At 44.1% G+C, this 22,737-nt stretch overlaps 1 protein-coding gene across 4 annotated transcripts in view; it reads left to right on the forward strand.

Moving 5' to 3' along the window:
- The first annotated feature begins 205 nt into the window (after positions 1-205).
- Positions 206-22,737, forward strand: part of LOC120403123 (interferon-induced very large GTPase 1-like) — a 36,901-nt gene continuing 14,369 nt past the window's right edge. Inside the window, exons 1-7 of one of the 4 annotated variants that reach the window (XM_039533881.1) lie at positions 227-272; positions 4,471-4,580; positions 6,679-6,778; positions 10,358-10,662; positions 12,182-12,253; positions 14,049-14,148; positions 17,067-17,371. In XM_039533881.1, coding sequence (XP_039389815.1) covers positions 4,481-4,580; positions 6,679-6,778; positions 10,358-10,662; positions 12,182-12,253; positions 14,049-14,148; positions 17,067-17,371 — 982 coding nt within the window. In that variant the 5' untranslated portion in view covers positions 227-272; positions 4,471-4,480. Of the gene's footprint in view, positions 273-2,960; positions 3,009-4,470; positions 4,581-6,678; positions 6,779-10,357; positions 10,663-12,181; positions 12,254-14,048; positions 14,149-17,066; positions 17,372-22,737 lie in introns of those variants that run through there. The other 3 variants (XM_039533882.1, XM_039533883.1, XM_039533884.1) reach the window with 3 other exon arrangements.

Here is a 22,737-nt window from a genome sequence, read left to right on the forward strand (position 1 = left end):
GCCCACCCCCATCACACTGGACATACATGCGGGTAGGGGATTGGGCCAAGTGTCAGCTGAGAGAGGGAGGATACTGAATTTCTGTGAGTTCAGGTGGTTACATTTCTTCTAATGGTGTATGAGTTTCAGTAACCAGAAGGCAGAGAGCCAGCCCCCCAAAAACATTTTACTTTCAGATTCCAATTGGTTATTTATACAGCATGAGGCCAACACAGTGCAGTGGGACTTCATGGGGAGCTGGGTTTGCTGTTGATTCTGCTAGAGAACAGGAGGTAGGTGACATTCTTTCTTACAAAAAAACTGAACAATTTCTTGGAACAAAAATCTCTGGGCCAGTCCTGGGGAGCCTCTCTCAGTGAAACTCCCTTGGGGATCAGTGGAATAAAACTGAATCAAGACAATTGAAAACTGAGTAAGAGCAAAGTAAAGTGCTCAGAATCTGAACAATATTGATTCATTTCCACACTGTCTGATTTCTATCTGTTTCATTCACATATTAACGTAAGTGTTTTAAATGTTTGGCATCCCAAGCACTTTGGTGACCTTCTGTAGATTTATGCAGTACATTATTATGTGAGTGAAATACTTTTTTAAAGTTTTCTGTTGCCACAAAGACACAGGGGTTACTGTGTACAGAAAGGACTGTTGGGCTCAGGGATGCCTTTATAGTTTACTTCTGTAGACAGATTACAAAGACTCCAGTGACCCAGTATTTCCTATTCCTATGTCTTCTTTGACTCAGCAGGTTTGTGAATTGCTTTCAATGCTCATTTCATTACCTAGGCTGCAAAGATTTGATTTCAAGGTCCTGATCCTAGAAACACATACAAAATCTTAACAAGCAAGTAGTCACATTGACCGGAGTAAAGTTAAGCATGGGTGTAAGTCTTTGAAGGATTGGGGTACTAATAAGTGGATATCAATGAATGCTGATTGCTACCTATTGGTGCATCCACAAGCAATTTAAAACCATGTTTTAAATTGTTAATAATACAGAAAATTCTTATGATCAGTGGCTGAAATGTACAGAAATGGAAAGTTCAAAGTAACCTGTGCCCTCCTGGACCCTGGTACTCTTGGGGTACAGTAACTCCTCACTTAAAGTCATCCCAGTTAACGTTGTTTCGTTGTTACATTGCTGATCAATTAGGGAACATGCTCGTTTAAAGTTGTACAATGCTCCTGTCTAACGTCGTTTGGCAGCTGCCTGCTTTGTTCACTGCTTGCAGGAAGAGCAGCCCGTTGCAGCTCGCTGGCGGGGGCTTGGAACCGGGGTGGACCGGCAGCCCCCCCATCAGCTCCCCTAAGTTCCCTGTGCAACAGCTGCCCAGCAGGATATCAATTGCCGGCAGTTCAGCCCCTTCCCCCCACTGCCATGTGCTGCTCCTGCCATCTGCCTTGGAGCTGCTCCCCGAGACTCCTGCTTGCTGTGCGGGGCAGGGGAGGGGAGGAAGACGGGGGCTAATGTCAGGGTGTCTTCCTCCCCCCTGCACCCCGCTTACCTCATCTTCCATAGAGCAGGGGACACACACAACAGGGCTCAGGACGGAAGGAGCTTGCTAGCTGCAGCTGCGGTCTCAGCAAGCTGATCTAATTAACAATGCAGTGTATTTAAGAGTAGGGTCAGCGTACTTAAAGGGGAAATGCGCATCTCTCTCTCTCACACACATGGTGTGTGTCTGTCTGCAATGCAATCTCCCCTCCTCCCATTCCTGCTGCCTTGTAGAGTGTGAGAGTTAACCCTTGAGGGCTCAGCCAATTGCTAGTTCATCATTTAGCAGTAGGGCATTCCCTGGGAAATATCTCACCCTCTGACTTCTCCACCTCAACCAAGCTTCACAATCATCACCACTGTGTACCAGCATTGAATTCTTTGTTTAAAACTTATACCGTGTGTGTGTGTGTGTGTGTGTGTGTGTGTGTATGTGTGTGTATATATATATATATATATAGTCTTTTGTCTGCTGAAAAAAAATTTCCCTGGAACCTAACCCCCTCATTTACATTAATTCTTATGGGGAAATTGGATTCGCTTAACATCATTTTGCTTAAAGTCGCATTTTTCAGGACCATAACTACAATGTTAAGTGAGGAGTTACTGTACATCTACAAAGTAGCTGGGAGGTATAATTCCCAGCTGGGGCAGATATACATAGAATCATAGGACTGGAAGAGACCTCGAGAGGTCATCAAGTCCAGTCCCCTGCACTCATGGCAGGACCAGCACCATCTATAACATCTCTGACAGGTGTTTGTCTAACCTGCTCTTAAAATCTCCAATGATGGAGATTCCACAACCTCCCTAGGCAATTTATTCCAGTGCCTAACCACCCTGACAGTTAGGAAGCTTTTCCTAATGTCCAACCTAAACCTTCCTTGCAGCAATTTAAAACCATTGTTTTTTGTCCTATCATCAGAAGTTAAGGAGAATATTTTTTCTCCTTCCTCCTTGTAACAACCTTTTAAGTATTTCTAAACGGTGATCATGTCCTCTCTGTCTTCTCTTTTCCAGACGAAACAAACTCAATTTTTTCAATCTTCCCTCATAGTCTTGTTTTCCAGACCCCTAATCATCCATTGTTTAGTTCTGCTCAAACTAGCACCTAAAAATAGCAGTGGGGTGGTGGGCAGGCACATTTGACAGTTCAGACTAGCTGTCTGAGTACAAACCTGTCTGAGCCCCTGTGTAAATCCTCAGGCAGCTAACCAAGCTGCTGCCTGTGATGCTGTGGCAACACTGCTATTTTTAGTGTGCTAGCTTGAGCAGGATTAGCATGTGTCTATCTATGCACAGCAGGGTGTGTGTACATACCCTTAGTATCACCAGTACCAATGGCCAATAAGTAACATGCAGATTTTGTCCTATGCACTGATTGTATTTCTGACCCTGCCATGAATCTCAACTTCCCAGTTATTCCATTTTGAAGAACGAGCGTCTGAATCTCTTCTAAACCCCAAAGCAGTGAGCATCGAACTTCACCAAGGGATACAGCCAATTCCAGAACCTGGTAACCAAATGAATAATATTTGGAAATTTGATTTAAATTGGAACAATGAGGAGCCAGCAGGAGTCTCACCAGGTGTCGAATCCCACTCCCAATAGATTCATAAATACACCTCTACCCCGATATAACGCTGTCGTCGGGAGCCAAAAATCTTACTGCATTATAGGTGAAAACGCATTATATTGAACTTGCTTTGATCTGCTGAAGTGCGCAGTCCCCTCCCCCCTGGAACCTAACCCCCTCATTTACATTAATTCTTATGGGGAAATTGGATTCGCTTAACATCATTTTGCTTAAAGTCGCATTTTTCAGGACCATAACTACAATGTTAAGTGAGGAGTTACTGTACATCTACAGAGTAGCTGGGAGGTATAATTCCCAGCTGGGGCAGATATACATAGAATCATAGGACTGGAAGGGACCTCGAGAGGTCATCAAGTCCAGTCCCCTGCACTCATGGCAGGACCAGCACCATCTATAACATCTCTGACAGGTGTTTGTCTAACCTGCTCTTAAAATCTCCCCCCCCCAGCACTGCTTTACCCGTTATATCCGAATTCGCATTATATCGGGGTAGAAATGTAGTAAGACCAGAAGGGATTGTTCTGATCATCTAGTCTGACCTCCCACATAACCCAGGCCAAAGAACCGACCCAGCGATTCCAGCATCACACTCAGAACTTCCTTCTGAGCCAGAGTGTATCTTCTAGAAACACATCTAGTCTCAACTTACAACCCTGCAATGCCACTTGTCCTCATTTTCCTCTGCCCAGTGCTTGGGGTTGGGGAGTTTGTTCTCTTTCCTCTAGGTACCTCAGTGCCTCAGAACTCTGCTTTGTCTCCATTCATGGTCAGGGTAGGGCCTGGCAGGACACCCACCCACTCCATCAGCTTCCCTGCCAGGGCTAAGATCCATAGGGGAATGCTCTGAGACTTGTCTGGATCTGGCAGATCTCGCTCCCTTTGGCACAGTGAGTGTCCTTACCCTACTGGACAGATGCAGCCATGGGGCTTCTGGGGCATTAGCAGGAATTGTCCCCTGGGTTTCTGCAGCTCCTAAACTAGAAATTCTGTATTGAGTTTACAGTAAGTACTTTGGGGATCAGATTTTCCATGAAGTTGGACAAGTCCAGTGTGCTGGTGTTTGGATTCCTGATGCATGCTTTGAATGGGGGAAGGAAGGGATGATGGGATCATATCTAAGGACACAAGAACATCATTTCACTAGGAGGGTGGTGAAGCACTGGAATGGGTTACCTCGGGAGGTGGTGGAATCTCCTTCCTTAGAGGTTTTTAAGGCCTGGCTTGACAAAGCCCTGGCTGGGATGATTTAGTTGGTGTTAGTCCTGCTTTGAGCAGGGGGGTGGACTAGATGACCTCCTGAGGTCCCTTCCAACCCTGATATTCTATGATCATGAGAATCTTCATGGACCTGAATAGGTTTTTATCTGGTTTTCTTTCCAAGATCTTGAAATATGGAGAATAGGCCAGAGAATCAAGATGGCCCTGTGTTCCCAGAGAAGGGGCCTGAGAGTCACGAAGATCCAGCGTCCTCCATGAAAGGAAATGCTGCAAGTACTATCCTGTTTAGCCTCTTATCTGTCACTGTTTCTCCTGCTCTCCATGTTACACGGTCATCATGCCCTTGCTGAGCTAGTGGATAAAGTCTTCTCTGAAGGCAGAACCTTCCTTCCTGGTTGGGTTTGGTCCTGCTTTGAGTTAGGTTTGGTCCTGCTTTGAGCAGGGGGTTGGACTAGATGACCTCCTGAGGTCCCTTCCAACCCTGAGATTCTATGATTCTATGATTCCTAAATCCATCACAGTCTGTCACCACAGACACCCTGAAGTGATAAAAGTTTATCCAATAAACTCACAGAAGTTGGGACAGTCCTGTTAAATTCCATCTTGTTCATCCCCCATCCCTTTTCCCACTGTCAGATTTTTCGCTATGACCTCAAGCACTTAGTGCAGGCTAATAACCTGTAATGAATTACAGATTCAGTGAATTTTGTTTCTTTTTCTGTTTGTCCATTCTCCATAAACACATAGTGTTTTTGCTAAAATTATGTATTTATTCAAATGATTGCCTACAAATATTCTAAGGCAGTTTGCTGTGACTATTTAACATCTGCTTTGCTGACATAGGTAGGTCATGTGGTACATGTGTTCCCTTATGGGATGGGTGTATCTCTTAGCATCAGGTTTCTGGTTTGAAGACACACAAATCAAATCTGCTGTTCACTCTCTTTGGAGAGCCTGATCTAGGAATGTAGGGATTTGGGAGCAGCCACACCACGTGTCCCTGGAACCAGAGTCCATTCCAAATGGTTTTACAGCACCGAATGTTTAGCTCTGGTTTCCATAACCCCTCCAGGTTGGCCCTCTGAAGGAGCCATCAGCCTGCAGAACTGGTGAGCTCCTATAGTTGCCTCCTTGCCCTCCGTGAAGCTCCGATGAGCACCTCCTTGAGCCTGTCCTGCCCCACATGAAGAGTCAGATCCATGTGGAGTCAGAGGGCTTGTCTACACTACCGCGCGGGGTCGATCTAAGATATGCAACTTTAGCTATGTGACATAACGTAGCTAAAGTCGACATACTTAGATCTACTTACTGCGGTGTCTTCACTGCGGTAAGTTGATAACTGATGCTCTCCCATCGACTCCGCTTGCGCTTCTCGTTCTGGTGGAGTACCGGAGTTGAGAGGAGAGCGCTCAGTGGTCGATTTATCGTGTCTATACTAGATGCGATGAATCGACCCCCGCTGGATTGATCACTGCCCATCAATCCGGCGGGTAATGTACACAAGCCTCAGAGTTGTTGTGAGTGATGATTCAGCATCTGCATCAGCACCACTGTGTGCAGGTAGCATCTTCCCCTCTAGCTTTAAACTATTCTGGGGTCCTACCACCAATCAAGGGGCTGTGGCTCTGGTTTTTCTGGATTCCAAAGCACAGCTCTGGGTGGTTGTGAGGAAATCTTAAATTCAGTAGGATTATGGCAACATTTAAAATTAAGCATTTGCTTTAGTGTTTACTGGTTCAGAGCCTGAGCTGGCATTGTTTACCTGGACCACTGTGGGAAAAAATGCAACAGTTATAAGGACCAAGTAGGTCTATCTTAGTAAACCTACTTTATTCTTAAGGCAAGAAGCATTACAGATAAAATATATTAAAAACAATAAAATAATTTACACACATGCTAATAAGCCTACCATGAACCCCCCAATCCTAACATGAGTTCTGGCAGGAAGAGTCCTTCAAGCCCCCATCCCAGGGGATTCCTTGTGGCTAAACCTTCATTACACCTTCAGCTCAAAACAAGAACACTCCATGGCATGCTCAGTTCACCCGTTAAACAGTTGATCTGGAGTTTCCAGAAGCAGGTAATTAGTACACAGTGGGTCTCTCTCCCCAGGGCCTATCTTTAAAAGGCTGATTTGAAGTGGGTCATTTGCACTCCCCATTTCAGGTGTATTGTCACAAAAAAGTCCTTTGAAATTCCTAACCCTTCCCAGAGTTTGCTTTAGTCAGTCTCCTAGAGAAGGTACATACATATAATAACACATACATAATTGCATTTTAGCAGGATTCATTCTTGCTTTGAATAGCTAGACAGTGATCCCTATGATCCCAGAAAGATCTCACTGAGCTTTTTGTTCTGATCTATCATGCAGTGTCAGCACCAGCTGGTATCACAGCATCGCTGAGCAGCACAGCTGAGGAACCTGTGGGAGATGGCACTGGTGCTTATTCGCTGGCATCATCAACTAAAGGGTAACTTTTCTGAAAATAATGATCTTAGAATGAAAATGTCTCCTCAGCTGGCACTCCAGGGTCATTGCCGTGATGTCCTAATTGTTCTTATACATACAAATGGAAAATACTGGTGCAGCGTGGGCTGAAAACGATGGTTCCAATTTCCCTCTCGCTCACACTAGCTTTACATGGGTTGACCCCCACTAGCTCCAGTAGAGTCATCTCTGGTTCATGAAGGTGTAAGTGAAAGGAGACCTGGCAGAAGGTTTGTTAGCCTTTCTAGAGGTTGGCAATACCAAGAGCTGAGGTAATGTTCACCATGCAAACAAGTGGCTCCCTGATGGTTATTGCTGATTTTAGTGAAGATGATAAAAGGCGAAAAAGTTACATACATTGATGCTGAATAGAAACTTGGCATGAGCTGCTGGGATCTGTAATGGCCATGTTTCACCCCCTCCTAGTAAGCGGAGCTTATTGTTCCAGGTAGCAGAGGAAATACTTGTAAACAGGTGTTCTCTCTCTGCAACTCTTTAACTTTGCTGATTAGTCACTACTGAAGAAGGCTTGTTCTTCTTCCAGTGCTTGCTCATGTCGATTCTCTTCTAGGTGTGCCCATGTGTGCGGTCATCAGAGATTTTTGCCTTAGCGGTATCCATAGCATCGGCAGTGGCACTTCCTTGAGTGCCATATTAAAGCGTGGGTATATCAGGTGCCACTGGCCCTAGGGTGACCAGACAGCAAGTGTGAAAAATCAGGATGGGATGTGGAGGGTAATAGGAGCCTATATAAGAAAAAGACCCAAAAATCGAGACTGTCCCTATAAAATCGGGACATCTGGTCACCCTAGCCAGCCCTATGCCCTCTCAGTTCTTTCTTACTGCCCAGGGTGGTTAGTTGGAGCACCTTTCCCTTGCCTAGCAAGGCCTAGCGGTTTCGTCTCTTCTGACTTCAAGTCTTAGGGCCTTGTAAATAGTTTGTTTATAGTAGTTAATGTTCAGTAGGTGTTAGAAGTTAGAGTCCCATTGAGGACTTCGCCCCAGGTGGGTCAGGTCCCAGTCTCCTGGATTTAAGCCCTGCTCGAACTGCAACAGGCCTGTGCCTGTTAGTGACCCCCACAAAAGCTGCCTCAAGTGGTTGGGGGAATCACATGTGAAAGACAAGTGTTGTATCTGTAAAAAATTTCAACCCAGGACCCAGAGATTAAGGGCTCTCCTCACAGACTTAAGGTCAGAAGGGACCATTATGATCATCTAGTCTGACCCCTGCACAATGCAAGCCACAGAATCTCACCCACCCACTCCTGTAACAAACCTCTAACCTATGTCTCAGTTATTGAAGTCCTCAAATCATGGTTTAAAGACCTCACGGTGCAGAGTCCTCCAGCAAGTGACCCATGCCCCACGCTGCAGAGGAAGGTGAAACCCCCCCAGGGCCTCTGCCAATCTGCCTTGGAGGAAAATTGCTTCCTGACCCCAAATATGGCCATCAGTTAAACCCTGAGCATGTGGGCAAGACTCACCAGCCAGCACCCAGGAAAGAATTCTCTGTAATAACTCAGATCCCACCCTATCTAACGTTAGATGAGGTGGATCTCCTCCTGGAGGCTGCCCTCCGACCAGCTTCTGAGCTGTCCCAGCCGGACTCTGCCCCTAATACTTTGACCTTGCTGCATAGTGCACCCCTAGCATCAGGCTCCATCTGGCACTGCTCTCTGTTGCCAATGCCCAAAAAGTAGACCAAGAAACCTGGCTCCCTGGCACCATGCAAGAAAGGCCATGGGATATCGAGCAAAGGACCCAGTTCAGGATACCCATCCACACCGGAGCCACATGGATGTGCCTTCCCAGTTGGGGCTCTAAGTCTCCCAAAGGAACCACCGCAGACTCCTGGGAGCAGTAGGGGATCCAGACTTGTGGCAGAATTGACACTGTCCCAGGCTTTTTTGTCACTTAGAAACCAGAGGCCTCTACCAGCGCTGCTGACACCATGTGTGCTATAGGAAGTGGCAAAGGCTCCCTACGAGGACAAGCCAACCACCAAGACCCCCCAGAAGGCAGATGAGCACCACCAATCCCCTGAGCTGAGGCAGTGCTCTCCAACTCCATGCCACAGACCTCTGGCTTCGCAGCCAGATCCTCAGGGGCTTGCCCTCGATCACCAGCACCGTGTTCGAAGTCAGCAGGTCTTGCTGGGTAGTAGAAAAGACTCCACCAAAGTGACTTACCTGGCCAAGTGGAAAAGGTTCACATGCAGGGCCTTAGAACGGCATATCTGGGCTGAGCAGGCCTTGCTGCGGGAGATTGTGGATTATCTTCTGCACCTCAAACTCCAAGGTTTGTCTCTATAATTGATCAAGGTCCACTTGGCCACTATTTTGGTTTTCCACCATCCATTTCAAGGCAGGTTGGTCTTTGCTCACAACATGATGGCCTGTTTTTTGCAAGGTCTGGAGTGTCTCTACCCACACGTCTAGACCCCTTCTCTAGTACCTGAATCGCATGCTGTTGAGGCTGTGGGGCCTCCCCTTTGAGCCTCTGGCTTCTTGCTGTCTCCTGCTTCTCTCCTGGAAATTTTCGTTCCTAGTTGTGATAACATCAGCCCACAGGGTGTCCAAGATCAGGGCACTTCAGAACTGCCCAATATGGTATTCTACTAGGGTAAGGACCAGCTGTGACCACACCTGGCGTTTCTGCCCAAGGTAGTTTTCCAGTTTCATACTGGCCAGGACATATACTTACCTGTCGTCTTTACAAAGTCTCATGCGTTAGATGAGGAACGCAGGTTGCACGTCCTGGATGTCAGGAGCATGCTGGCCTTCTACATAGATAGGGTAAAGCCATTCTGTAAGTTGATGCAGTTGTTCATTGTGGTGGCAGACAGAATGAAAGGTCGCCCAGTGTCTTCTCAAAGGATTGTGTCCTGGATCACTGCCTGCATCCACTACTGCTCTGAGCTGGCAAAAGTGCCTCCAATGGCAATCGTGACGGCACACTCAACTAGGGCATACCAATCCAAGGTATCTGTAGGGCCGCTACCTGGTTGACTGTCCACACGTTCACATCTCATTATGCACTTACCCAGCAGGCTTGAGATGGCACTGGTTTTGGCAGAGCAGTGCTGCAAGCTGCATGACTGTGAATGCTGAGCCCACCTCCAAAGACACTGCTTGAGACACACCTAGAAAGGAATCAACATGAGCAGGCACTCGAAGAAGAAAAAACGGTTACCTACCTTTCCTTATGGTTGTTCATCAAGATGTGTTGCTCACATCCATTCCATTACCTGCCCTTCTGTCAGAGTTATTGACAAGAAGGAACTGAGAGGCCAGTGGCTCCTGATATACTGATGCATGAGCAAGGGGCGCCACTGCTGACCCTGTGGATACTGTAAGGCAAAATCTCTGACGACCACACATGTGGGAACATGCACACCAAAATGGAATGAACATGAGAAACACATCTTGAAGAACAGTTACGAAAAGATAGGTAACCGTTTTTTCTGCAAATATTATGTTAAATCCAATCTAACCATAGTTGTTTCAAATGTCTATTTCTTGATCCTGAGATACAGTTAATGTATAAAAAATTACTATTCCAGACCACGTGACTCAGTAACAGCAATTACTGCTGAAAATTACTTGGAGATGATACACAGGGAACGGAATAAACTGGTCAATTTACTTCAAAATGATGCTGACAATGTTTTGGATGAGTTACTCTGCCAGTCAGTCATCACAATGCAGGAGTACGATGGAGTCAACAAAGAAGATGATACAAGAAACAGAATGAGAAAACTGTTGATTCTGATTCCAAGGAAGGGGGGATTGACCTGTATGCAATTTCTGGAAAGTTTGCAAAGGTTATATCCTGATTTACAACAACATTTGCAATATTCAGGAGATGGTAAGTGGTATCATTCATTCTGTTATTTTTAAAAACATTTATTTACAGTAATAATGCAATTGCCACAAAATGAACAGGGACTCATTTTCAACTAGATTCTTATTTAGTAGCAAATGATGCCATTGTGTCTAGGACACAGGGGATCCCTGGTTCTGGAAGTGGTGCAGTCCCACTGCAGGAGGGATCCTGGCACAGGCATACGCATCTCCAGTGCAGCATACAGTGCAGCTCTGTAGGGTCCCTTGCTGGTCATTGTGCAGGGGTTATGTGAGGTCCAGGGTGGAATGGGTAACTCATAACTATTTTGGACTTTTGCAGGGGGAGGAGTCTGGTGAAGGCTGGGTTGCAGACAGGGATTGTGAGATCTCTGGGAGTTTAGCTGATTGTTAGTTCTGTTCGATGCTGTGAGGTGAGCTGCTAGATATTCATTCTGATGGATTAATTTTATGTCAAGAGTTTCAGATTGGCATGTTTGTAACTTTTATTCCTTGACATAAATTAATCAGTGATTTCAGGCAGCTATTGAGGAAGCTTTCAGGCAGCTATTGGTACAGTTTGACCAAAAAGGTTTCTGTGAATGAAACAAAAGCTTGATGGATGTTCTTAGAGGCCATGGCTCTTAGAACATTCAAGTTGTCAGGTGAGGTGACTGCACGTTTCAGTGGGACTGCATACATAGTAAAGGTTTGAAGGTTGCGGCCCATACCCCATCTAAGGTGACCAAGGCAGGAATGTGACATTCCACTACCACTATCCTTAGCACCTTCGGTGAATTTGGTGTGAAGTGCACCCCAAGATGCCTGGAGTGCACCCAGCCTAAAGTCACCACCAACAGAAGCAAATGTTTCCAGTTTCCATGGTTTGCGCTTGGTCTGGTGTGTGAAAGGAGACACAAAAGGAGTCTTCAGTGCAGCAAATGCCATATTAACATCCCACAGCTCCTGGGCCTATTGGAATTGAGAAACAGGGGTTGTAACTGCCTGCTCTTAATGAACCTGAGGAGTCAGGGTTGATCAGTCTAGTCTGCTTCTTCATAGTTGAGGGAAAGGTGAATGAACCCTAAGGGGTGATGTCTATAATGTAGACTGAGACAGAACTAGAATGTAAGAGACATTGAATGGAAAAGGGGGACTGTGTTTAGGTGGTCTCCATGTAATAAGATTCCTTCCAAGTAGCTAGGATGACCATAGAGTAGAATGTATGAATCAAGTTGGTTTCATTGCAGGAACTTCATGCCTGGGCACAAAAGCCACGTTTCCCCTTTATCTTGCAGTAAAACACTGCCAGATCATGTCTTTGTGCAAGTCCTGCTTTTATCCTGCAGTGTGCCACACCGTCTCCCACTTTCCATGCTGTGTCACACAGTTTCCTGAAGCCCGTTCACATTTCCTTTATCTCTGCATTTCACGTGAATTCTGCCAGTGTGATTGTGGTGGGTGACGCAAACACCCTAATTCTGAAAAAAGGCCAAGAAGAAATTGATATGAAGAGAGTCTTAAGGATCTTGTTTTCTTTTCAGAGTCTGTAATCGTGGAGAATAGACCCAGGAATTTAGGTGGCTCTGAGTCTTCAGAGACAGTGAATCCTCAAGGTATTGTCTTTAACTCTACAGCACAGTGCACTTTCAGACCTAGTGGACACAGACCTTCCTAAACAGAAAGGTTGTTTATCTGGGGGCAACCCCTCTATGAGCCCCTCATTCCCTTCCCCATTTTAAAGAGCTAATAAGGGTCCCATCTTCTTCACCCAGCCCCTTTGTCCAGAGCTTCAGTGTTCCCTTTAGTCTATCCTCCAGTGCTCCTCCAGTGGCGTGTAAATGTTCCAAGTCCTGGGACATTCACCCCTTCCCTTGGTAGACTGCTCCACAGTCTGCTACTGTATGGTATTATTCCTTATATTCCTCAGAAGCGCCCCATTATGAGATCTATTAGTCCTAGTCACGTCCCTTCTCTCAGGAAGCCATGTGCCCTGTTGCCTACAACATGGCACTGAGAGCCAGGAACTCCTGACTCCTAATACAGTTAGTCTCTCTAACCCCAGGATTTATTTTTGCTGCTCTTCTGTGTATTCCCTCAGTTCATAGAATCATAGAATATCAGGCTTGGAAGGGACCTCAGGAGGTCATCTAGTCCAACCCCCTGCTCAAAGCAGGAGCAACCCCTAACTAAATCATCCCAGCCATATGCCCTACATATTGCTGGTATTAAGGTGTCCAGAACGATAAGAAAAATATTAATGGGAGTTTAACCAGTGTCATGCAGAGGAGGCCATCAAATCTGGTCAATGTTAATTAATAGGCATGAGCCATTCTCTCCCTACCCTGCCAATAACTGGCAGAAACTGTGGAATCTACACTGGGAATGGGTGAATCTTGTGTAGTCTAAAGTTTTCAGTAGCCCTCATGAAATTGTTTTGGCTTCACAAGACTAGACTGAAATGGCAAAACTTTTTCCTCCACAGTTTAATGTATGGATCCCCTTTCATGCACCCACAAGAGACACACCTCTCAGAACAGTGTTTCCAAGCAACAGGAATTCTGTGCTGTGAGTTAGAGAGAGAAGAGCAAAGCTGCCAAAAGTGGGAGTCCTGTGTATGATATTTGTGCTCCAGTATTTCAACTGAGTTTATTCAACTCCTCTTCTTACCCCATCACAGCCCAATCCCTGGGCTCCATGTTCATAATCTTTGTGTTTTCCTGTTCCCACCCTCTGCTGCATTTTTCATATGCATTTTTAACTGGATACTCTTCTTTCTTTTACATTTTGTACCGTCATACTTAAGCAGAACTCAAACCCACTAATGTCAGTCACACTTCCAGCCCCACAAAGGTAAAGTGGGCTTGAAACTGGCAAAACAAGTTTTGCTGTCTTTGAGGAGAAGCCTCTAGTATTAGGGTATCATGTCCTGTAGGACCCTTTTCTTCTGCTGATTTATCTGCAGTTGTTTATGCTGAGGAAATCTGGTAATACTACAGATGTTTTAGCTGTGCCACTGGGACCCTGTGCTTCTTGACATACTGTCAATCATCATTTCCCTACCTTATAGTGGGATGGACCAGACTAAGATTACTTACACATAATGGGCTACATTCCGCTCTCACTGAGAGCCCTCCAAGTCAATACAGTGGTGTAACACGGGGGAGATAGCTCCAACATTTGAACATGAGGGTCATCAAGCTTCACTCCTGCTTTTCGACCAGCCAGATCTGTCTTGCAATCTTCCCTCTGGGTACGATAGTAGCTGGTATACAATACCCAAATGAACTGGAAAATGTAGACTTGCCAACTCCATAATCTCATTTATGCTTTGCACTGAGCAATTCAGACAATGGTTCCTATGAGCCCCTCCATGTCTCACTGAGCATTTTGTTCTGTTTTATCATGCAGTGCTAGCACCAGCTGGTAACATGGCAGTGCTGAGTTATAGGACTGAGGACCCTATGGGAGATGACATCAGTGGAACGGCTATGTCGGCATCAACCAGAAGGTAACTTTTGTGAAAAGAAGGTCTTAGGAGGAAAGTGTCTCCTCAGGGTCATTGCTGTGATGTTCTGACTCTTGTTCTACACATCAGAGACAAGTCCTGGCTCACAAAGGGCTGAGAAAAATGGTTCTGATTCTGCACTTGCTCATGCCAGCTTTAAAGTGGAGTAACTCCACTGGGTCCAACAGAGTCTTTTCTGGTTCATGCTGGTGTAATGGAGGGGAGGACTGACACAATGGGAAGTTGCACCAGGCCAGGGGTGGTCCCTGATGTGAGGCTTGGAGAAGGAAGGGCCATGCAATGCAAGGGGAACAATGGGGAAATAATAAAGGGGGACTAGAGTCTGGGTGCAGGGTGGGGATGGGGGCCAGGATCCAGGGGGAGACCAGGACCGATGAGGTTGGGTTCAGGCTGCAACGGGATAGAAATAGAATTTGGGGGACTAGGACATGGGGGCAGATAGGTGGCAGGACTAGGAAAACAGTGCAGGGTAAAATCACAAGACAAGTGGGGTGGCGGAACAGGATACAGAGGGAAAGGGATGCATGACATTAGAGAAGGGAGTCAATGGTACAGTGCCTAGGGGCAGATAGTATGAGGGGCTGAACCCTGGGGGATCAGAAACAGATGAGGTGGGAGACAGATGAAGGGGCTGGACCCCAGGTGGCAAACTGACTAGGATATGGGAGGGAGATGGAAGGCATAAAGGTTGGGGGGTGGGAAATGGGGAGTGGGGGCAGATGAGATGGGGGTAGGACATAGGTGGGACAGACAGGGTGTCACCATGCCTCTCTGGGTCACAACTGAGAATACCAGATTCAGGACAAACTGCTGCAAAGTGGGGAAGACCCACCCTAAATTGGAACAAAAGTAATTTCTGTCTCACCACACTGGTTAACAAGAAGTCAGAAATGCAGTCTCATTAGGTATCCTAGTCGTTGTTTCACCACCCAGACACTAAACCAGGGGTAGGCAACCTATAGCACACGTGCCGAAGGTGGCACACGAGCTGATTTTCAGTGGCACTCAGGTCCAGGGGTCTCTGCATTTTAATTTAATTTTAAATGAAACGTCTTAAACATTTTAAAAACCTTATTTACTTTACATACAACAATAGTTTAGTTATATATTATAAACATAGATAGAGACCTTTTAAAAACATTAAAATGTATTACTGGCACGCGAAACCTTAAATCAGAGTAAATAAATGAAGACTTGGCACACCACTTCTGAAAGGTTGCCAACCCCTGCACTAAACTATATGATTGGTTATTTAAAACCAGTTTAATCAAACAAAAGGTTCTTCTAACCCCAAGAGATCAGCCAAATAGACAGGTCAATATACACAACTCAGATCTTAACCAATAATCATGCTGTTGCCAATCTTTTATTATCTAACATCTAAAGGTTTATTTATAAGAGAAAAGAAAGAGGAAAGAGTTAAAATGGTCAAAGAAAACAAATACATGCACTCACTGCAAAATCCTTCTATCAGTTTTGAAGCAGTGTTGGAATGAACTGCTGGATTGTAAAGTCTCCCCTGTGGCCCATTCCCAGTCTCTGGCAAACAGAGGCTAGGGACACCATCCCTGCCCAGCCTGGCTAATAGCCATTGATGGACCTATCCTCCATGAATTTATCTAGTTCTTTTTTGAACCCTTTTATAGTCTTGGACTTCACAACATCCTCTGGCAAAGAGTTCCACAGGTTGACTGTGCGTTGTGTGAAGAAATACTTTTTTAAACTTTGTTTTAAACCTGCTGCCTATTAATTTCATTTGGTGATCCCTAGTTCTTGTGTTATGAGAAAGAGTAAACAACACTTCCTTATCTACTTTCTTTACACCAGTCATGATTTTATAGATCTCAATCATATCCCTCCTTAGCTGTCTCTTTTCCAAGCTGAAAAGTCCCAGTCTTATTAATCTCTCCCCATATGGAAGCCGTTTCATCTCCCTAATAATTTTTGTTGCCCTTTTCTGAACCTTTTCCAACTCCAATATATCTACACACAGTATTCAAGATGTGGGCGTTCCATAGATTTATATAGAGGCAACTGTTAGAAGAAAGAGCAGGCTGACCCAGAGGCAGATTTAAGTAGATGGGCTTCTTTCTTGAGGTACTTGTTCCCCTGGACCTAACTGTCCTGTAAGCACTGGATTAGGTACAGCACATTCGTTTTGTTTAAGTTAGTATGCACACTCCTACATTCGTTACAACACCCCAAAACCCCTTATTAAGTAATAAAAACACCCATTTTATTAGTAAACCTACCCTATCTATTGTGCACAGCATTACACAGACATTTTACTTTGGGGACGGGGGTGGGGAGCTCTCATGCTCATCTAGGGAGAGGTGACCAGAGTCCAGGCCAGGCCCTTCAGCTGCATGGTCCATGCCAAGGTGTCTGTGCATATATTAATGTCACCCTGCTGACGTGCAGGAACAGTTCATTAATTAACTTTGATCTAGTCCTGTTCTAAAAAGGAACAGCTCAAAGGACGTTAAGGAACTATCAGTGCATGTCAGGGTGCACATGGACAGTTAGTCTGTGGTGCAGCATGTAAGTGCAACATGGGTCACACCCCATCTTGCTGCAAATCTGCTGTCCTTCACAGCTGACTGGCATGCATATCCTTAGAGCAGCCTCTGCATGTACTGACCACCAATGGAAAATTTACACGAGCTGCTGGGACTTGAAATGGCCATCTTTTCACTCACTTCCAGTGAGCTCACCACATCATTCCAGCAAAGAGAAGAAATACTTAGAAAAGGACCACCTTCTCTCTGCAACTGGTTGTCTTCCTTATTACTCATTGCTGAAGGAGTCCAGGTCCCAAAACATTACAGCTGACTGAGGTATCCTTTTTTAATCCTTAGCAATAGTCAATGCATATTATTAAAAGTGAATTATTGTTCCAGGCCATGGGACTCAGTAACAGCAGCCACAGATGAAAAGGCCTTGGAGATGATACACAAAGTACAAGATAAACTCATCAAGTTACTTCAGAATGATGCTGACAAGGTCTTGGATGAGTTGCTCTGCCAGTCAGTGATCACACAGCAGGACTACGATCAGCTCAACAAAGGAAAGGATGCAGAGAACAAAATAAGGATACTGTTGGTTGTGATACAGCGGAAGGGGGGACCGACCTGTAAGCAATTTCTGGAGTGTTTACAAAGCCTGTTTCCTGACGTCCAACAGCACATACAATACTCAGTACAGGGTAAGTGGTATTATGGATTCTGATTTTTAAAAATCATTTTTCCACTCTAAGAATGTAATTACTACAACACGGAATAGGATGGATCTGTTCTCAACTGGATTCCTACATAGTAGACGCAAATGCTGACTCTGCCTCTTGGACACAGGGGTTTTCTGGTGAGGGAGGTGGTGCTCTTCCACTATGGAAGAAGAATGGGGTGAGGACCTGCAGTGGTGTATGCATCTCTGGTGCTACACACTGTTCATCTGAGTAAGGGCCTTGTATAGGGGTATATGGGATCCAGGGCAGGGTGGCCGAGACATAGCTATTTCCTTGAGCTTTTACAGATAGATGGTTGTGACAAGGGCTGGCTTGGGTATGGGCGTTGGAAGATCTCTGGGAGTTTTATTGGTGGTTGAGATTCGTTGGCAGCTCTGGAGGAGGATAATATTGATTCATTTTGTTTTATGAATTTTATGGTGAGTTCTCTAGTTGACCTATTTTGAATGTGACATAAATAAATAAATAAATATAGGGTGGCCATATTTTCCCAAAGGGAAAATGGGACACTGCATAGGGCTGGCCCAAGACCCCCCTTCAGTGCAAGCCGTTGGTCCCAGCCCTCCCTGCATCCTGCCCATGCATAGGGCTGGCTCAAGTCCCCCTGCTGCTCACCCGCATGGGGCCGGCCCGAGGCCCCCCTCTACTTTGCACATGTCTGGCTCAAGGTCCCCCTCTACCCCTGCATGCGGGGCCAACCTAAGATCCCCTGTCATCTGCCCATATGGGGCTGGCCTGGCATGAGACACACTCCTGAGCTCTCTCTCCCACGCAAGCTGGCATTGATGCTTGCCCCTCCCCCCCTGCACATTCCTCCACACCCCACAAGGGGTCACACCTCACTCTTTTGGCAAAACTGTGCATTTGTCCAGTGTGACCACAGTCCTGGTGGGAGACAGCTGAGATCACTCAGTTAGGGTGAACTGAAAAAAGAATGGGGCAGACAAACACCCAAAAGCTGGTGGATATTCCAATGTTTAGAATTCCAAGGCAGCACAAAACAGCTTCTTTATTATCTCACTGGTTACTCGAAGTCCAAACAATGCAGTTCCCTTTAATTACCCAGCCTCAGGCCTCCATCCAGGTACCCAAGTCAAATATGATGATGATTACTGAAAATCGTATTTAATCATATAAAAGATTCTTCTGATCCGAAAGGACCACCCACCCACCCAGATCAATATGTAACTTAGATCTTACCCAAAATACATGCTAGTAGCCAATTCTTATTAACTAAACCAAAATGTATTAAAAAAAGAAAAGAGAGAGTATTGGTTAAAAGATCAATATACATAAAGACATGAGTTCAATTCTTGAGGTTCAGATACATAGCAGAGATGGTGAACTTGTAGTTGCAAAGAATTTTTAGAAATAGTCCATAGGTTATAGTCTACTGTCCATTTCAGGGTGGAATCCAGCCAGTGACTGGGATCTCAAGCCTTATGGCTTAGGTCTCCCCTATATGAAACCTTAAGCAGATCTGAGATAAACAGGATCAGGACCCAAGGGCCTTTTATACAGTCCTGGGTAAACTGTAGGCTTTTGATTTAACCTTCTGTTTCCCAAACATCATGGTAACTAACATAAGGTAATTTATCCATTAAGCAGTTTATCACAAACTTCAAATAAACATCCTAAGTTCAGTTTACAAGACTAGTAAAAGTTTGCAGTTCAGTCTGCTAGCTATCAATCAATTAAAACTTCACCACCTTACAATTATTTTTTTTTCTCTTTTCACCTATGACTCTTGCTTTTTTATGCATTTCATTTGGTAATTTTCTTTTCTCATCTTCAATTTGATATCATATTATAATTTATTATAATCACATAATTAATTCTTTTTAAGCATTGTAAATACTATAATTTTATGTTATAATCTTATGTTTACTTGTGTGTTGCCTTGAAATGCTGTGTGTTTGTGGGTCTTGGGGTAGTGTAAACAACGAGGTACTGAGTTTAAGTTCTTTACATCAACATGTCTCATCAGTTCTTCTAAATGGCAAATCTTCTAAAAAAATTGCAAAATGCAATCTTCTTGTGGGTTCTTTGTTGCTTTTTTGTTGGGTTTTTTGAAGAATGTTGGTGATTGCAGTGAATACAGTGGGAATGTCAGTGAAAAAATAGTAAATGAAATTGGGATGAAAACAAAGTGAGAATTAGGATTAGAGAATAAGTTCAAGTCACCAGATGAAATGATGAAAGAATCTAATGATACCAAGGAACTGACTGAGGAGATATCTCAATATTATTATGAATGAAATCAAATCTTATGCACTAAGGGAGAGGAAAGATGGAAAAGAATAAAGAAGAGCCCATCTATAGAGAAAAAAAAACAAAATAAGGAAAATGGACAATCCCAAAAAGATTCACTTCTTAACCAGGACCAGGAAAGATAGCAAAGCAAAAGAAATCAAAATGCAAAGCAATAGAGATAGAAATAATATGAGAAGATAATATGATAATAATTTGATAAGAACAGATCAATCAAAAACACAGAGAATTTTGAACAACAACATAGGGACAGCCTTGAGGTAGGATAGTGGTTGAGGTGGTTGATTTGGTATTTTTGTAGTTGATATTTTTTTTTTCTACTTGACCTAGCTTTCTTACAGTCTACAATGACCTTCATATTAATAACTATGGTATAACACTATTGGAGGACTACTAAGAGTTGGTGACACAGTGGTCACAAAAATGCTGAAGTGGTATATGGTATAATGAGTCATGTGGGAAGAATCCTGATCAGGGGGGGTCTGGGGGGGATCAGTTCTGGGTCTGATTCATCCCTGTGCAGTGTCAGTGAGGTGAGAGTGTGTGAGAGTGTGTGAGAGGGAGTGAGATTGGGATGGGAACAGAATGGCTGGAAGCCTTGGAGCTGCAGGGGAAGCCTAGGGAGCAGGGAGGCAGAAGAGGAGCTGGGGGGGGTGAGTGGCTGTGAGGGCCATGCAAGCAGTAGTAGCTAGCTGCTGCCACCATAGTATAGTCCTGATGCTGCCAGCCAGTATCCCAAAGCTGCTGCCTGTGAAATGCAACACATAACAATGCTTAAAACAAAAATAACATAAACAATCATGAAAATGGTTTAAGGAAAATAGGAAGGTAATGGAAGAGAGAAATGAGAATGAGGCAGTGAGAAGAGTGGTGGGAAGGGTGAGTGGAATGATACACTAGCTGGAGAATATGCTTAAATCAACTGTAATCACTTAATAGTAAAACTGAGGGATACACCATGGCTGAGATGTCTGTCACTGTCTGTCATATCTTCTGCACACTTCTGCACACTGCAAACATTTCAATTATTTCCCACCATTGCAATTTTCAAAACACAATTAAAATCACACATGTGAGATCATTCCATTATAATAACATATGATATGATGAGTGGAGAAGTCACTGACTACTGATGGTCTCATTGCTGTCACTGGCTGCCACTGTCCCACTGGCCTGCCCACTGGCCTGCTGCAGGTGCAGGTGCCTCACCTCTGTACTCACTGCATATCAATTATGAAATGGGCTTAATGATGAAATAATGAATTTGAGTCTTGAAAGCTAGTATATAGAAGCTAGGTTTTTGGTCACTCCTGCTGGTCACTGTATCACCTAGGTGAGGACTACAGCTATCTAAATGATGACTAACTCTACCAATAAACATTTCTCTTTGTTTAAAAAACTAGGAAATTTAAAACTAAAGAAACTATTTTAATAGTTATTTTTGCATTATAATTGTTTTTTTGTTTGATTATTTTAAAACTCAAAAATCAAAACTCAAAAAAACTCAATTTACAGAAAGTACAGCCACACATTAGCTCATTTAAGCATGCTCATATTGTGTTTTTTTTACATAATGCTAAGATATGTTAGTGACATGTTGTAAAGTTAACTCAGATGTGTGTGTGTGTCTGTGTGTGTAATATGTCCTGTAATCTGATGCTAACTAAAATGCCCTGTCCCTGTCTCCCCATGACATTCCGCCATGAAAATAAGCATTGTGTAGTGTTGTGTGTGTTAGCAGTCCCAGTGGTGCAACCAGCTTGCCATAGCACAGTAGCACAGCACACTCCACCTCCACCAGCTGTGGTTACAACTCATATCTCCCCCATCATCTCTCCATCCATCCTCAAATTCCTTCTGTCCATCAATGTCTGAATCTTAGGCCCTCTCCAGAAACATTCAGAGGAGTAATAAGATTTGTTTCTCCTTTAAAGAGACAAAAGCCAGCAGCTAGTTGCTTTTAATTAATTAATCTTCTCTTACAACACACTGGGCTGGCTGATTAAATAAAAAAAAAGTGACACAATTTTATCAAAAAGAGAAGCTTTAAGAAAGTCCAATATAAAAACTAAAATTAAAAAAAAAAATAAAAAAAAAAAATTTTTTTTAGTAGCAATAAGCAACAATCTTTGTTCAAGTTTTTTTTAAGTTCTTTTTCTTTATCTTTTTCTTTTTCCTTTTTTGCTGACGTTTTCAGTCAGGAGAACTGACAGAAGTTTTTCCTTTGTTCTTTTCCTTTGTCTTCCGCGGTGGTAGATCTTTGCCTCAGCTGGTTTTGGTTTTTCCATTCTTTCTAGAGACTTCAGCCCCTTGCTCATGGGGGGCTCATCTTACTCAGCTGGCCTCCCTCTCTCTTCTCTCCTCCTCTCCCATTGCCCTTGTGCGCGGTGAACCCTGGCTGGTGGAGCCGCCGCGCCCAAACCTGGGCGACGCAGAGGTAAACAAGCGCCCCCGGACCGCCAGGGGCTTTCCCTGCACAAGCGGTGGACGGGCTTTGAGAAGCACTGATCTAGACAACTCTGTATTGGTGACCTTTCCTCTTCATCATTTACCACTCCCCCATTTTTTGTCACCTGCAAACTTGGTCAGTGATGATTTTATGTTTTTTTTTTCCAGATCATTCATAAAATTCATTAAATAGCATAGACCCAACAACCAGTCCCTGTGGGACTGCACTAGAAATGCACCCATTCAATGATGATTCTCTGTTTACTATTACACTTTTTGAGACCTATCAGTTAGCCATCTTTGAATACATTTAATTTGTGCCATGTTAATTTTATATCTTTCTAGTTTTCTAATCAAAATGTCACACAGTACCAAGTCAAATTCTTGTAGAAATCTAAGTATATTGCATCAACACTATTACATTTATCAACCAAAAAAAGATATCAGGTTAGTTTGAGAGGACTGATTTTCAATAAACCCATGTTCATTGGCATTAATTATATTACTTTCCTTTAATTCTTTTTTAACTGAGTCCCATATCTGACATTCCATAATCTTCCTACAATTATCTGGGTCAACCCTGTTTATTCTTTTAAAATATTAGCACA

The sequence above is a fragment of the Mauremys reevesii genome, linkage group 4 (genome assembly GCF_016161935.1).
Source record: "Mauremys reevesii isolate NIE-2019 linkage group 4, ASM1616193v1, whole genome shotgun sequence".
NCBI lineage: Eukaryota > Metazoa > Chordata > Testudines > Geoemydidae > Mauremys > Mauremys reevesii.